The sequence below is a fragment of the Rhinatrema bivittatum genome, chromosome 4 (assembly GCF_901001135.1).
Source record: "Rhinatrema bivittatum chromosome 4, aRhiBiv1.1, whole genome shotgun sequence".
Classification (NCBI taxonomy): Eukaryota; Metazoa; Chordata; class Amphibia; order Gymnophiona; family Rhinatrematidae; genus Rhinatrema; species Rhinatrema bivittatum.
This window is the reverse complement of record NC_042618.1, coordinates 107154998-107171787: the sequence shown is the minus strand read 5'-3', so window position 1 is coordinate 107171787 and position 16790 is coordinate 107154998. Positions and strand designations below refer to the sequence as shown.

The window sequence follows — 16790 nt, the reverse complement described above, 5'->3', positions numbered from 1 at the left end:
GATGGTCTTGATGGGGAAAACGTTCTCTGTTTGTAATAGGCTAAAGCTCTCTTACAGTCCAAGGAATGTAGGAGTTTATCACCATCAGTATGATGAGATTTGGGTTTGAAGATTGGTAGTGTAATTGTTTGATTGAGACAGAACGCTGTAACCACCTTCGGAAGGAAGGATGAGTGCGGAGGGTGACTTTGTCATGATAAAATTCCAAGTAAGGAGAATAGTGAACAAAGGCTTGTAGTTCACGTACCCTTCGTGCTGATGTAATAGCTATCAGAAAAACCGTTTTCCAGGTTAAGTATTTTACATGGCTTGAGTCCAAAGGGAGAAGCCATGAGTTGTTAGAGTGCAATGCTCAGATCCCATAGAACAAGAGGCTTCGTAATTGGTGGCCTTAGGTGAAGTATGCCTCGCATGAATTTAGAGAATAGTGGGTGATTAGAAATTGGAAGACCTTGATGATAATGGTGAAACGCTGCAATGGCGCTAATATGTACGTGAACCGAAGAGTACGCTAGACCTGAGAGGTAGAGCGTATGAAGATATTCCAGTAGCTGGGTCGAAATAGATGAGAAAGGATCTAGGTGCCTTGGTTGACACCATTGTTTATAACTATGCCATTTCCCTGCATAGTTACATCTAGTCGAGGGTTTCTTAGACGCGAGCAGTATGTCTTCTAAATTTGAAGAGAGACCCAAGTGGCTTAACACCTGCCATTCAACCTCCATGCTGTCAGATGAAGGGATTGGTGCATTGGATGGAGGAGGGATCCCCCTTCCTGAGTTAACAGGTGTGGATGGTATTCCAGGGGAATGGGTGGGCGTATGGAGAGTCTCATGAGATATGCATACCATGGTTGTCTTGGCCAAGCTGAAGCTATTAAGATCAAGTCCGCTGTGTCCTGAATGCATTTCTGAATCGTTTTGGAGATGAGTGGAATGGGTGGATAGGCGTACAGCAAGCTTTCCGTCCATGGAATGAGGAAGGCGTCTCGGGCGTAACGAAGTTTGCTTGGGTAAATGGAGCAAAAGGTCCATGTTTGTCGATTGGTTTGAGTTGCGAATAGATCGCTGGTTGGGTAGCCCCATTGTTGAAAAATGGCCTGAGCTACTTATTTATCTGTCAAGTTTTATATACCGTCGTTCAGTTTCGCCATCACAATGGTTTACAAAGTTTCGATGTTTAACAGATTTTCAAAAGGTTCATTCAAATGGTTGTTAACAAAGAATTATAATTTACATAGATATTATCGTTTTATAAACTAGCTTGTAGGATAAATTATACATGTTTCGGTTAAAAACATAAGAACATGCCATACTGGGTCAGACCAAAGGTCCATCAAGCCCAGCATCCTGTTTCCAACAGTGGCCAATCCAGGCCATAAGAACCTGGCAAGTACCCCAAAAACCATCTATTCCATGTTACAGTTGCTAGTAATAGCAGTGGTTAAATTATTTTCTTCATTGGTTCGACAATTTTTGCTTAGTGTCAATGGGGGGGGGGGGGGGGGGGGAAGTGGTGAGTTGGTAAGCTTTGGTAAACATCCAGGTTTTTAGATCTTTTTGGAAAGTTTTAAAATTTTCTTGTGTTTGGAGTTCGGTTGGGAGGGTGTTCCAGAGTTTAGGGCTTCCTAGTGAAATTGCTCTCTTTTGAGTTGAGGTGTGTTTAGAGTGAGCAGGTGAAATCTTTAGTAGTCCTTTATTTGCTGATCTGAGGTTTCTGTTTGGAGAATGCAGCTTTATGGATGAGCTTAGCCAGTTTGTTTGTTTTTTCATATATTATTTTGTGTAGTATGGATAGTATTTTGTATTCAATCCTAAACTTTATTGGGAGCCAGTGAAGTGATATAAGTGTAGGAGTAATGTGATCATGTTTTTTTGATCCAGTGAGTATTCTTGCAGTTGCGTTTGTAGGATTTGGAGTGGTCGGATGGTGTTAAGGGGTAAGTTGAACAGTAGGGAGTTGTAGTCCAGGTTGGAGAAGATGAGTAGTCGAATGACTGATCTGAAGTCATTGGGGGAGAGGAAAGGTTTTAATTGAAGTAGTGTTAGAAGTTTGTGATATCCATCTTTGATTTTAGTTGTGATGTGGTTCTTGAAGGAAAGTTCCTTGTCAATTATGATTCCAAGGTTGCGTGCATGACTGACCGGAGAGATAGCTATTTTTTTGTTCATTAGGTTGAGTGGTGGTAGTTGAGGAGCGTTGTTCTTTCTATCCAGGATGATTATTTCAATCTTATCGAAGTTTAGTATGAGTTTCATGTTGGTTAGTAGTTGCTTTATTTTGTTTAGGTAAGTGGCTGTTTTTTTGTAGGTTTCTTCCAACGAGTTGTTCATTGGGATTAATATTTGAATGTCATCTGCGCATTTGAAGTGGGTCAGATTAAGGTTTGAGAGGAAGCGGCAAATCGGAAGCAGATAAATGTTGAAGAGTGTCGCTGATAGGGTGGAGCCTTGGGGGACTCTGGTGTCTAAGTTTATTTTTTTTGAAAGGGTGTCATTGATCAATACTTGGTAGGTTCTTTGTGATAAATATGATGTGAACCATTTACGTTTTTTCTTTTGCACCAATTTCTGATAGTCGTTCAATCATGATAGAGTGGTTTACCGTGTCAAAGGCTGCTGATACGTCGAGTAGGATTAGAAGGTAGCTTTGGCCATTTTTTAAACCTTTGAGTACGGTGTCGTTTAATGATAGTAGTAGTGTCTCCATGTTCAGTTGTTTCCTGAAGCCAAATTGTGTGGGTAGTAGGATGTTGTTTTCTTCAAGGTGGTCGCTGAGATGGGAGTGGACGATTTTCTCAATGATTTTTGCAATGAAGGGTATGTTTGATATGGGTCAGTAGTTCAGTGGGTTTTCTGGATCAAGGTTGTTCTTTTTCAGTATGGGTTTGTTAATTGCTGATTTTAGGCATTCTGGGTAGTTTCCTTCGGTGAGGGAAAGGTTTACGATGTCAGTTATTTTAGTTATTGATGGTTCGATATTTTTGATCGTTGTTATGGGAATGAAATCAATAGGATGTTTGGCTGGGTTCATTTTTTTGATGATCATTTGGATTTCCAGTGAAGATGCTGTCTCAAAGTTGGGCCAACTTAATGTTTGAAAGTTTTGTATTTTCTGGACTTGTGAGTTGTTGTTGAGGTTGTTATTTATGAGGTTTTTGATTTTTTCGTTAAAGAATTCTGCGAAGTCATTACTTGTGATCTTGGATGTTTATGATAACTGGTCATCATTGAATGATTTGGTTAGGCTTTTTACGATATTGAAAAGCATCTTTGGGTTATGTTGGTATTTGTTTATTTTATTTGAGTAGAAGTCTTTGTTTTGTGGTTGAGTTTTTTGTATTCTGCCAGTTGTGCTCTGTATGCGTTAAATAGTGAGGTTGATTTATTGTTGTTCCTCCAAACTTTTCTCTTTTTTTCCCCGAGTTCACATTTGGCTGCTCTGATGTTGTCGTACCATTGGTTCTGATGTTTTGGGTTTTTTATTGTTTTCTTTATAATGGGGTTGATGTTTGTTAGTTCTGTTTGTAAATTTTCTTGAAGTGTTTCGATGTGAAAAGGTGGTCGGTATGAGAAGGATTTAGGTGGGTTTTTTTATTGTAGTAAATTTACGGTTTGAAAATAAATTTGCGTGGATTATAGAGTGGTCTGACCAGGGTATCTTCGTGAGTTTTGTTTGGTGATTAGTCCATATGTCAGTATTTAAGAAGACGAGGTCAAGTGTGTGACCTGCTTTGTGCGTTGGGCCATTGATGATTTGACTAAGGCCTAGTGATGAGAGCGCATCAATGATTGAGGAACATGTGGAGGAGTGGGGGATGGTATCGATATGTTTGTTGAAATCACCTAAGATGATTATGAGTTTGTTGATAGATATTTTGGTCAAGAAGAATTCAAGAAGTGGTGAGCAGTTTCAATCCAGAGTAGGGGGGGGGGGGGGGGGGCAGTATATCAGACAGATTTATATACTTTGCGATTTAGTGTCCATTCGTGTGGATGAAAAATCCTGCTGAGTCGATCCGCTGTGACATTGTCCAGCCCCGGTAAGTAAGTGGCGTAAAGTGTTACTCCGTTCGCATTCGCCCAAAAAAGTATGCGAAGGGCTTCCCGACACAAGTGTCCATGAACCGGACCCTCCTTCCTTGTTAACATTGCAACTTGGTTTTCTGTGTAAATCATGAGGTTTTTGTGACAGACTTGAGGAGAGAAGGTCTGGAGTGCTTTCCAGATTGCGCGAAGCTCCAGGAGGTTGATCTGGTACGTAGCCTCTTGACGTGACCAGCAACCTTGGGTTTTTAGGTCTAACAGGTGGGGCTCCCCAACCCTTTCTGGATGCATCCGTCATTAGCATTAGTTGATGTGGAGGCAATCGAAAGGGAGCTCCCGAAGTTAGGTTTGCGGGGGATATCCACCAGTGCATATCCATGTGCATTTGTTTGGTGATTTGAACCTTGGTAGAGAGGGGTTGCAGGAACTGTGACCATTGAATCTTTAAACCCCATTGAAGACGTCGCATGTGGAGCCTTGTGAATGGGACTACATGGATTGCCGCCATGTGACCAAGCAATTGGAGGACTCGACGTGCTGGGAATTGGGATTAAGTAGTCTGTGAGCTAGGGATGAGAGATTTTGAATTCTGTCTCTTGGAAGGTAAGCGCTCTCTTTTCTTGTGTTGATGAGGGCCACGATGAATTGAAGTGTCTGGGTCGGCTGTAGATTGGACTTCTTGTAATTTATTAGGAAACCTAATGTCTGTACTGTGTGTGCACGTAGAGTGGCTGGATCCGAAGCCACTAACAGCCAATCATCCAGGTAGGGAAAGATTTGGATCGACAATTTCCTGAAGTGAGCAACCACCACCACCGCTAAACATTTTGTGAAAACTCTTGGGGCTGAAGAAAGGCCAAAGGGCAGGACCTTGTATTGGTAGTGTGCAGTCAGGGCCTGGAAACAAAGGTATTGCCACGAAGAAGGGTTCATGGGTATATGGGAGTAAGCATCCTTCAGGTCTATGGAACATAGCCAGTTGTTGCGTTGTAGAAGGGGTAGTATGTTTTTGAGAGGGGTCATCTTTAACTTTTCTCTTTGGATGTATTTGTTGAGATTCCTTAAATCAAGATTGGACGAAGGCCTCCTGATTTTTTTGGAATGAGAAAATAGTGGGAATAGAATCCTTGATTTTGTTGTGATAGAGGAAGTTTTTGAATGGAGTGTTGGAGACATAGGGTTTATTTTTTTTTTATTTCTTCTTGTAGAAAAGAGGCATGGGATTATGTGCCCCTGAGAGGGGGCACATGGGGAATTTCTGGAGGAGTTATGAAATTTATACAATAACCTTCTCTGATGATATCTAACACCCAGTGATCGATAGTTATTTCTATCCAGTTTGTATAGAAATGTTGTAGGCAACCTCCTATGAATAGCGGTGGGGGTGGCTCGGGACAGCTCAAAAAGCCGGTGGTTGCTTCTGAGGAGCTGCAGTGGCTTGTATCTGCGGACGATGTTGTCTAGAGCATCCACGAGGCTGGTGAGGTTGAGGCTGGAATCATGGTTGAGCATAATGTTGAGGACGATAAGGATGGAAAGATCTGAACGACTTTCTTGGGTATGTATGCCTCCTAAAGTTAGGGTAGAATCTTTTGTAGGAAACGTGGTGATCTGTAGGCATTGTAAGTGAAAGCACTGCCCAACTTTGCTCTTTTAACCGTGCAACGGTTTCGGCAAATTTATTGCCAAAAAGGTTGTCTCCCATGCAGGGAATATCAGCCAATTTTTCGTGAACGTCCTCCCTTATTGAGCTAACTCTCAACCAAGCTATTCTGCGTGCTGCAATGGCTGCAGCAGCAGCTCATGAGGTGGACTCAAAGGATTTGTAAACTGTCCTGAGTAAATGGCGAAGTCCTTCCTCCATGTCAGTGAAGGGTTGTGGCAAGGAGTTGCCCGAGGCTAGGCAGAGTGGGCGCAATTTTTGAAGTGTTTCAAAGAGGTATTGAATTATGTAAAATTGATGATGTTCAATTTTGGTGGTTAACATTGAAGTATGATACACCTTTCGTCCAAAATCATCTAAAGATTTATAATCTTTACCAGGTGGCGAATTAGCATGGAGCTTTTATCGCTTTGCTTTGGAGAGGGCAGACTGTACTACTATCGAAATATGATGTAATTGAGTAGTGTCGTAAAGTGTAGAGTTCCGCATCCTATACTTTAAATCTTTTTCCTGGATGTTGAACCAGAAGAGAAAGCTTTTTCCCAGATCTTGTGCAGTACTGAATTTAAAACTGTATGAGGAGTAACGCAGTAGGCTCTGGTAGCATTTCAAAAATTTTTAGAATCCCCAGAACTTCTGATCTTGGATCCGGGGCTTTACCAGTTTCTATATTCAAAAGGGCATCCACCTTTTCAACACACTTTGCATAAGTTAAGTCTTCCAGTGGGGAACAGGGTTCCGGAAGACCCTCTGGGGGGTCAGAAGGCATACCTGTGGACGAACTTGGAGAAGAGGTTGACCACTGAGAGGCAGGGCTATCCGGACACTCTCGGTGTGGAGATGATGTAGGTGGTCGAGTAGGTTTTGATGGACCTGATTTCCTGGATGTTGAGATGGAGTTGCGGGTCATGGGTGCATGGACTGTAAATCCTGGAAGAAGGTATTAAGAGCTTGAGAAATCTGAAGCATAGCCTTGGATGCGAGAAGCGGCTGCAGTTGTAAAGGAAGCGGAGACAGATGGTCGAGAGGTACTGTGTTTGTAGGCTCTTGTGGATCTCCCTGGGGGGACCCTGGCCTATTATGAGATAATGATGACCAATCCGAGAGTGAAGCATCACTGAGTAAAGGAGCTGCAGAGGATTTTGTTCCTGAAGATAGTTCAACGTCAACTTCAGATTCTTCATCTTGTTGACTCGAGGCAATAGAAAAGAAGGGATCCCGAAATATATATTTGGTCTTCTGGGTCGTCTTCTTTGGCTGATGTACTCCTGGGAGCATTTGCTTCGAGGAAGGAGTCGGCTGCGCCGGTGCTTCGCTTGGTAATGATGCGCCGTGTTTTACACATGCCTCGCGGTGCGCAGACGCGTCGTCTGGCATCGATGCGCCGTGGTGCTTCTTCCCATGACGGTTCGACTCCTTAGGTTTTGGCGTACGGGTAGGAATGGGAACAGGGTCCTGTATCCTGAAAGGCTCATTTGGGGATGTATGAGGCATAGCCTTGACCCCTTTTCTTCGGCGCTTTTGGTACTTCAAACCTGGCCACTATACGATGGTTCCCCGGCTCCAGGTTTGCAGCTCTCTTCAAGGCCTTCTTCAGTGTCTTCGCTGGTCTCGGGAAGAACGCGTCGAAGGCGATCTGAGGCACGCTATTCTTGTCGCGCAATGCCTTTGGGCCTGGGGAGACATCCTACCACAGTCTCTACATAAGGCTTGGTCATGCTCCAGGCCGAGGCATATGTAGCAGTAATTATGTCCATCTGTTATGGCAGTATTTAAAACCAGATGGCTTAGGAGCCATTACTGCCAGAAAAAAAGGGGGGGAAAAAAACCGCAAAAAAATTTGCAAAAAATGAGACTAGGAGTGTGAGAGGAAAAAAAAAAAAACACCACGTGCTATTGGCTCGCAGAAAAAAAAAAAAAAAAAAAAAAAAAAGAGACTGAGGAGAAAAAATGGAATCGCGGGGGATGACAACCGCGCAGACGCACAGAGTTAAATTCTGTCACTACTAGAGAGAAACTCCGCCTACTCCGGTCGAGTCGACACTCCCAGAAAGCATGGCTAATTCAGCCGGCTATCAATGGGAAAGTCCAAGATGTTAAATGGTAATGATGTCTACTTTCACAAGTTTCGGCAAAATGCCTTCCTCAGGAAGTGTCTCTCTCAATCTTTTTATAAAAAAGCTATATTTAGGAGGGCGAGCAGGAGTGGAGAGAGACCAGTCCCAGAATTGACATCGCTGAGGTCGGAAGGAGAGTATCCGAATCAGCTGCTGGGTCTGTGACGCGCAGGAGGTGATTGGAGGCGGGACGGAAGCGGCCAATATCACCGGCCCCCCAGCTCTCCAACCCCTGAGGGCGAGCAGGAGTGGAGAGAGACCAGTCCCAGAATTGACATCGCTGAGGTCGGAAGGAGAGTATCCGAATCAGCTGCTGGGTCTGACGCGCAGGAGGTGATTGGAGGCGGGACGGAAGCGGCCAATATCACCGGCCCCCCAGCTCTCCAACCCCTGAGGGCGAGCAGGAGTGGAGAGAGACCAGTCCCAGAATTGACATCGCTGAGGTCGGAAGGAGAGTATCCGAATCAGCTGCTGGGTCTGTGACGCGCAGGTGGTGATTGGAGGCGGGACGGAAGCGGCCAATATCATCGGCCGGCTTGCGGCGGGCAGTAGAGCCGGCGCGCCGCTAAAGCCGCGCGCGCTCAAGGGGCGCGCGCAGTCAGCGGGCTTTGCCGGGCTTCGCTGGATTCGCCATACTCAAGTAAGATCTAATTTATCTCTCCCCCTATATCTGCTCCCCCTACTCAGAAAGCCTTGGTTAAATTAATAGATCTACTTGAACGGGACTGTGCTTGAAATCTTGTTTGTTTTGCAATATTATGCCTCCGAAACGGAAGGGGAGAATAAGAATTTATCCTCCCCTCCCATTACCTTCGCCCATACAACAAGAAATATCAAGATACATGATCCCCTCTATACTAGGCGATAAAGGAGCTGAAGAGTCTGGTGTGTTAGGAGATTTGGGGAAATCTCCTACCCTTGCAGAGGAGGCGTCCTTAAGCCCTAACACCGGGCTTGCACCACCGCAGAGAGCGCTGGATGGCCAATTAGTCTTGGCTTCAAAAGATCTTGAGTTAACAGCTGGGGAAATGAACTCCAGTGTCGTTAACTCTCAAAACGGAGTGGACTTAACTTCCTCCAGATGTTTAAATGGAGGAGCTGAGGAAGCAACCAATAAGGCCCCAAATGGAGTAAAAGACTCTTTGCCAATAGTAAAGCAAGTTGGCATTCCAGCCAGACCTGCGGTTGTGACTCTGGACACGCTTTGGGACATGATGTCAGGCATGATGGGTAATATTCAAACTCTAGAAGGGAAAATGAATTTCCTTTGTGATAGAAATCAACAAGAATCTTTAGGGATACAAAGGCAGTTAAAGGAATCCAATGATCGAATTAAAGCTTTAGACGTTCAGGAAAAGAAAAATTTGGAATTTAAGGTGGTTGTGGTTAAAGACAAAGAGCAATTATCCAGAAGGATTGAAATGTTGGAAAATAATGCTAAGAGGTTCAATTTAAGGTTCCTAAATTTTCCTAGGTTAGTGGGTGAAGAACCCATCATTACTTTAAAAAAGTTTCTTATTGGACAACTTGGATTCATTGAAGGTCTCTCTCCAACTATTAATAATTGCAATTTTCTTCCTCTACCAAGGAAAGCTGAGAGACCTGAAATGTTCCAAGGGAACTTATCCAACTTTCTGGAGAATTCCTCTTTAGAAGTAATAAATAGAGGTACATTGCTAGTTACCTTTTACTCATTTCCTGATATAAATTCAGTCATGAAGAAATATTTTAGCAAGTACCCAATTAAGTTTTATGATGAAGATGTTAAAATATTTCCTGATTTAGCTATTACTACTCAATTAAGGCGTAAAGCCTTTTTGAATTACCGTCAAGAAGTTCTTTCATTAGGATATTCTTTTATCCTTCGATTTCCCTGTAAATGTATTATAAAAAGACAAGACATTACCTATCTTTTTTTTATCCCAGACCAGTTAAAAAATTTTTTGGAGCAAAATAGGATGCCTACCTCATCCCCACTGTCCAGTTAAATTGAATTATAGGTATAGATCAATGTGAATCAATCTTGTATTATGGAAACTTCTTGTATATCCCCAAAGTTTGTTAACCAAGGAAGAAACCCTCCAAATTGATTGATATTTAATGGTTTATTTCTAAAAAATTTTTTGTTTAAGAAATTTGTTTGAAATTATGCAAATTTAATTGCCCTTTTCATGACCATATGTTTCTGTAAACGAATAATATGAATAACTGTATTATTTGAAAAAGTGATAAATAAAGATTTAAAAAAAAAAAAAAAAAAAAAAAAAGCTATATTTCAAAAGTGACCATTGCTATTTCTTCTTCAGTGCCCGAAAGCCTCCGCCCAACTCTATTCTGATGGTTCTCAATTTCAATAGTTATAAACAATTTGAAAAAGTTGTAGAATACGGCAATAACATTTGATAAAGGAAAAAGATATATTTACCAGGTGAAGTGTTGGGTTAAAGTCTCATTTCAGGAGGCACACAGCTATCTTCCAAGGCCAGGGTCAGCTTGCTATATCTATAGAGAAGACGGCTGTTTCTGCAAGGGCCCATCACCCAGATATAAAACCTCACCAAAAGTAAATTCAAACAAACATGAAAATCAAGAAAATGAAATAACACATTAAACCAATAAACCACAAAGGATATCCACCAGCAGAGGGCAGTGTCTAGAAAAGCCAAGGGGATAAAAGCCAAGGAGGCAAGATCAGTCTGCGCCTAGAAAGGAGTGAAACAGGCCGTGAAAGACAGACAGAAGGCTTGCCATCTCAAACGTGTCACTGATTACACGGGGCACAGAGACTCAACTATATGAGCCTTATTTTTGAAGAATCTTTGTCCCAGATTTCATAAATGCTCCTTAATATTCTCGTGTAAGGTGGCAATCCTAACAGCAGCAGAAAAAAGTACAGTATATAGCAAGCAGCTGTGGACAGATACCACTTTCCTGAGCGCACACAAGACCCAGAGCCCACTGAAGTCCCCCTCTGAAAGATATGCCAAGATGTTTCCAGCACCACTTCAGAAACACATCCTCAGTACGAAGGCTGGGAAGCTGCATAGCTGAGAGCAAATGGAAACAGGCCCTTTGACTTGTTATTCCTATAAGCTTCCCTTGTTCACAGCTCTTCAGGACTAGAGTTGCCTAATCCCCAATGCAGATAATATTCAATAACAATGTGTTCGTATTTCACATACCACAGGACAGTATTTGAAATGGATCTCTTCTCCTGACATTCCCCGCAGTAAGCTGCTGTAAATTACGCTTAACTTCATTTCAGGCAGAGCTCCCCCTCATCTCCTAGGGCACTGCTGATAAATGACTCCCACTGATGAGTAGTTTGAGAAGATTTAAAAGGTTGCTAACCAAGCTGCATGTCGTCATAAGAGGATGATCCAATCCCAGTTGTCTAATGCTCAACACAATCTACCTGATAAAAAGCGGCAGACTGTATTGAGAAGCATTAGAAAACTAGGACTGGCCCAACATCTCAACTTGAAATGAACAGAGAAATAACTACAGTACCTGAATGTAATCTGCTTTGAAGTGCTGAAAAGCGGAATATAAATAAAATAAATTGGAGAAATGACTACTTACTTGATAATTTTGTTTTCCTTAGTGTAGACAGATGGACTCAGGACCAGTGGGTTATGCTCCCCTGCCAGTAGATGGAGATGGAGCAAGCTGACGTTACAGTATATATAACCTTGCAGTGATGCCAGCCTGCCAGTATTCTCTTCAAAAGCAACTGTGGACAAACTAGAAAAACACTTGATTAAAACAGTCAACCATAACTATACTCAACCAACAAGAAACAGTGAACGCAAGTAAGAACATAGGTACCCCAATCTAGGGACTGGATGAACACTTACCAGTAATCTCCTGTGACCCGGAGCTCCACAGGAGGACCATTGACACAATCATTCAGCAGCTAAAGGCGGGAACTGAGTCTATCTGTCTACATTAAGGAAAACAAAGTTATCAGGTACATAGTAATTTCTCCATTTCCTAGCGTGTAGATAGATGGACTCAGGACCAGTACCAAAGCTACTCCCAAACAGGGTGGAAGGCTGCCCGCGGTCCAGTCAACATCGCATATGCAAAGGCTGCTTCCTCCTGGGCCTGCATAGCCAGATGATAAAAGGTATGTTAGGAGGACCATGTCGCAGCTCAGGAAATGTCAACAGGAGACAACAATCTAACCACCCATGACACTGCCTGAGCTCTAGTGGAATAAGCCTTAACCTGAGTAGGCAACAGCTTTTCAGCATCCACATACACAACCATGACTACCCCCTTAATCTAGCAAGCTATAGTAGCCTGCAAAGCTGGTTCGCCCTGCTTCCTTCCACCATGGACAAACAGACTATCCATCTTTCGCAAAGATTCAGAAAGCTCCAGATACTGCACAACAAGTCTCTTGACATCCAAGGGATGCAGGAGGTGATACTCCTCTGCGTCCTTGATCTTATCCAGGGATGGTAAGGAAATGGACTGATTCAAATGAAAATCTGAGACCACTTTGGGCAAGAAGGATGAAACAGTATTCAGCTGTAACGCCCCTAGAGTCACCTGAAGGAATGGCTACCAGCAAGACAAGGCCTGTGGCTTGGAAATTCAACATGCAGAACAGATAGCCACCAGGAACACTGTCTTCAAGGTCAATAACTGCAAGGAAAGGCTATGCAGCAGTTGAAGCATAGAGCCCAAGAATTCCAACACCAAATTAAGGCTCCACAATGGAACCGGTAACCTCAATGGAGGCCGAAGATGCTTCACTCCCTTCAAAAAATGGGCCACATCAGGATGAGACGATGAGGAATTACCATTCACTGGGCCCCTGAAACAGGCAAGTGCCACAACCTGTGCCCTCAAGGAATTAAGGGCTAGTCCTTTATTTAATCCATCCTGCAAAAAATCCAGAATGAGTGGGATCTTAACCAAACGAAGAACACATAGATCCTCACCAGGCCTCAAACACTCTCCAAACTCACACATAGGCCAAGGAAGTGGAGAATGTCTGAGTGCGGAGCAAGAAGCAATCACTGCAGAAGAATATCCATGCTTCAACAAGCAAGCCCTCTCAAGTGCCAAACCGTAAGACAAAACAGAGTCGACTTTTCATGAAGGACAGGTCCCTGCTGCAACAGATTTGTGCACGGTGGAAGACAAAGGGGAGTCCCCACCAGGAGTCTTCACAGATCTGCATACCACGGTCGTCTGGGCCAATCTGGTTCTACCAGGAGTACCATCCCCCTATGGCCTTCGATTCTGCAAACTACTCTGCTCAACAAGGGCCACAGAGGAAAGGCATAAAGCAACTTGTCTTCTGGCCAGACCTCTACGAGAGCATCTATGCCCAGGGACGACTGATCTCTCCTGCGACTGAAGAATCGAGGAGCATTGCGAGAAGTCGCCAGCAGGTCTAAGAATGGAAGGCCCCAGCAATCCACTATCAGCTGAAACGCTTCTTCCGACAACACCCATTCTCCAGGGTCCAGACTCTCCCTGCTGAGAAAGTCTGCTCTTATGTTTTTTCCTGCAGTGTGAGAGGTCAAGATCATCTGTAAATGTCCTTCCACCCATTCCATAAGTTGGTCTATTTCCTGCAACACTTGCTGGCTCCTGGTTCCTCCCTGTTGATTGATGTAGGCCACCATTGTTGTGCTGTCAGATATCACTCGGACTGCTTGACGCTGCAGTCTGTGGTGGTATTGCAAGCATGACAACCGGACCGCCCAGGCTTCCAGGCAATTGATGTTCCAGAGGAACTCTTCGGCATTCCAACACCCTTGGGCTGTCAGCTCCTGACAGTGAGCTTCCCAACCCTGGAGACTCGCATTGTCTTGTGGTCAGGGAAACACCCCTTCTCAGAAGAGCCTCCTGCAACCACCACTGAAGGCGAGAGCAGATTTCCATCAGCAAGTGGAGCCGGACCGAATAGTCCTGAGACCGCAGGTTCCAACGAGACAGCAGTGAGTGAAGAGGACACTTCCAGTGTTGCCGCCATCAAACTGAGCACCTATAGATATGACCACACTGTCGGGCATATAGTGCTCACCAACTGACACACTTGAGACATCAATTTCTGAACCTCCAGCAGGAAAACCTTATCCTGCCTCATGTTGAGCCGAACACCCAGATATTTCAACGACTGAGAAGGCTGAAAAGTGCTCTTGGCCAGATTCACCACCCAACTGTGCTCCTGCAATAAGGAGATCACTTTGTGAGTCACCAGGAAGCTCTCTTCCTGAGACTTGGCTCAAATCAACCAGTCGTCCAAATACGGGTGTACCAGGATCCCATCTCTTCTCAATACTGCTGCTACTACCACAATAACATTAGAAAACGTTCTGGGAGTGGTGGCTAGACCAAAAGGCAGCGCCTGAAACCGATAATAGTGTCCCAACCCTGCAGAATGCAGAAAACGTTGGTGCTCCAAACGGATGAGAATATGAAGGCAGACCTCTGACAGATCCCTCTACTGCATGGCCATTATCACTGAGCATAAGGGTTTCCATGCGAAAATGAGTTACCCTCAAATGACAGTTGACACTTTTGAGATCCAGGATGGAATGAAAGGAGCACTTCTTCTTGGGCATTACAAAATAAATGGAATATCGTCCCATACTTTGAGATTTAGGCACTGGAACCACAGCCCTCAGCCAGAGGAGCCTTAGACGCGTAGATTCCATTGCCTGCTTCTTCTGCGGAGAGCTGCAAGGAAACACCATGAACATGTCCCAAGGAATACTGCAAAATTCCAGTGCATATCCTTCTCGTATCACCTCCAGGACCCACTGATCCGATGTGATCTCGAGCCACCTCTGATAAAAGAGAGAGGTGTCCCCCTATCCTCTTGTTCCTGAAGGTGGATAGACAAACATCCACTGGGAAGCTTGAGAAGATCCACCACCCGAGCCCACTCTTCTCTTGGGCTGTTGGGGACGAAAGGACTGAGACCTACCAAAAAGCCAAGTACTTTGTAGGGATGAAAGTGCTTGGAACTCCAGAGACAACCCCTCATATCAGAGGGGCACTGCAATTGCTTCTTATCCTCCAGCAACCAAGGGACCAGAGATTTTGCCCCACTTACTGGCCAATTTCACCAACTCGCTCCCAAACAAGAGCAAGCCTTTAAAAAGCATTTTTACAAGATTAGCTCTGGAGGCTGCGCCAGCTGACCGATTTTGCAACCATAGTTGATGCCTGGCCGTTACCACTAAAGCCATTCCTCTGGCTGAGGTATGGACCAAATCACAGCCCGCATCAGCTAAAAAGGCAGCAGCGGGTTCCATAACTGCTCTGGAATCCACTCCAGAATCAACTTCCTGAGAGAAAAGCAGACAAGATCGAGCCACTAGGGCGCAACAAGAAGTTATCTGTAGTTGTCGCCACTACTTCAAAGGCTTGTTTAAGATAGCCTCAATCCTTCTATCATGCACATCCTTCAGGCCCTTGCCTGCCTCCACGGGGATAGTCGTCCGCTTAGAGATGGCACAGACCAGCATATCCAATTTTGGGAAAATGCAAATGCTCACTCACCCCTGGATCCAGGGGGTACAGGCCTTCCAATGTCTGACCCCTTTTGAAAGTCGTCTCTGGGGCGCCCCGTTCAAGATCAATCAATTTCTGAATGGCGTCTATAACAGGGCAAAAACAAGAGGCTTTAGACAAGGAAACCAAAATGGAATTCTTCGTTTCGGTTATGGAATCGGTACCAGGAACACCAGCATCTTTAAGGTCTGGGAAATCAGGGCCAGTAATTCATCTCTATGAAAGAACTGCATCATGGTCTCCCAGACCCGGAGGAATTTCCCCATCTTCCAGGGAATCAGGATCTGCCTCATCATCAGTGCCATCTGGGTTCCTGTCAGGATTACCTCAGTAAACAGAGGCATGTCCCGTGCTTAAACAAAAGGACTGGAAGAGGGAGAAGTCACCAGCTGAGGGTCCAACCTGACAGGAGTAGGCGAAGCTGAGGACTGCGCCTGAAGAAAGGATTGAAAACCTTGAAAAAACTCCACCCAAGAAAAAAGGCAGCCAGATCCAAACCCAGAAGGAACTGGAGCAGGGCCCACAAAACTGCCATCTCCTGTGGAGGAGCCAGTCAAGGAAGTTCCAAGATCCAGCATACCTCCAGACAGATCCTTAACCAGACCATCATCAGGCTGGGAGGACCTAGGCTTAGCGAAATCAGAGGAAGACAACTCTCCCTGAGCCTCCACAAACAGCGCTGACACATGTTAGAAGACATGTCAGGCAACACAGAAAGGCACTTAGGTTTCTTGCTCACTGGCGTCAGAGAATGTGTGTCCATCTCTTGTTGAATAGGAGACGGGAAAGGCATAGTAGGGTAAACTCTAACTTTACCTTTCCTTTTGGAAAACATATTGTCAAAAGATAGATAGTCAAACAGAAATTGGGAAATACAGTCTTCCTTCTGTGATTATCAAAATTACCTCCGTGGTTGCAGGTTCGGCAATCAGAACTCCCCCGCCGCTCCGTCCTAAGCCGGACCAAGCCGCGCGCGCCCCTTAGGCTTTGGCAGTGCGCCGGTTGGGCGCCGCAGCAGCGCCGATTTTGTTGCGCTGTTGCTCCTCCCACCTGAACGGGGCCTCCGTGGGGTTGGTGTTCCGGCCTCTCAGAGAACTCACGTCCGGTCCTGCAGCGTCTTGGCGCCGCAGCAGCACAAAAATTAGGCACCCCAAGAGTAAGCGCCGCAAAAGCACATGCAAAAACTGTGTGCCAAGGCCTGGGTGCTCCACCAATGCTTAAAAATGTGTGCATGCAAAAGGTGTGCCCAAAACTGAGTGCATAGCGCATGTGCAGAACAGACACACTGCGCACACTGATGTCCTACAGAGGGCAGTAAAACATGCATAGAAGTGCGTGAAAACGCCACTTCGGCCTATCACATGACAAGCAGGCAAGAAGCTTAACTGTGGGGCCTAGCCCACTGGGGCTGCTCAACCCGCC

The 16790-nt window shown here is 44.8% G+C and overlaps 1 protein-coding gene across 2 annotated transcripts in view; it reads right to left on the bottom strand.

Annotated features, from left to right (window-relative positions):
* The window catches only part of TMEM87A (transmembrane protein 87A), a 130797-nt gene that overhangs the window by 37345 nt on the left and 76662 nt on the right, over window positions 1–16790 (bottom strand). The window contains exon 10 of one of the 2 annotated variants that reach the window (XM_029598633.1): window positions 10460–10528. The exons of the other annotated variant lie outside the window; for it this stretch is intronic. Within the exon in view, the coding sequence (XP_029454493.1) occupies window positions 10460–10528 (69 nt within the window). The remainder of the gene's footprint in view (window positions 1–10459; window positions 10529–16790) is intronic. 2 annotated transcript variants of the gene reach the window in all.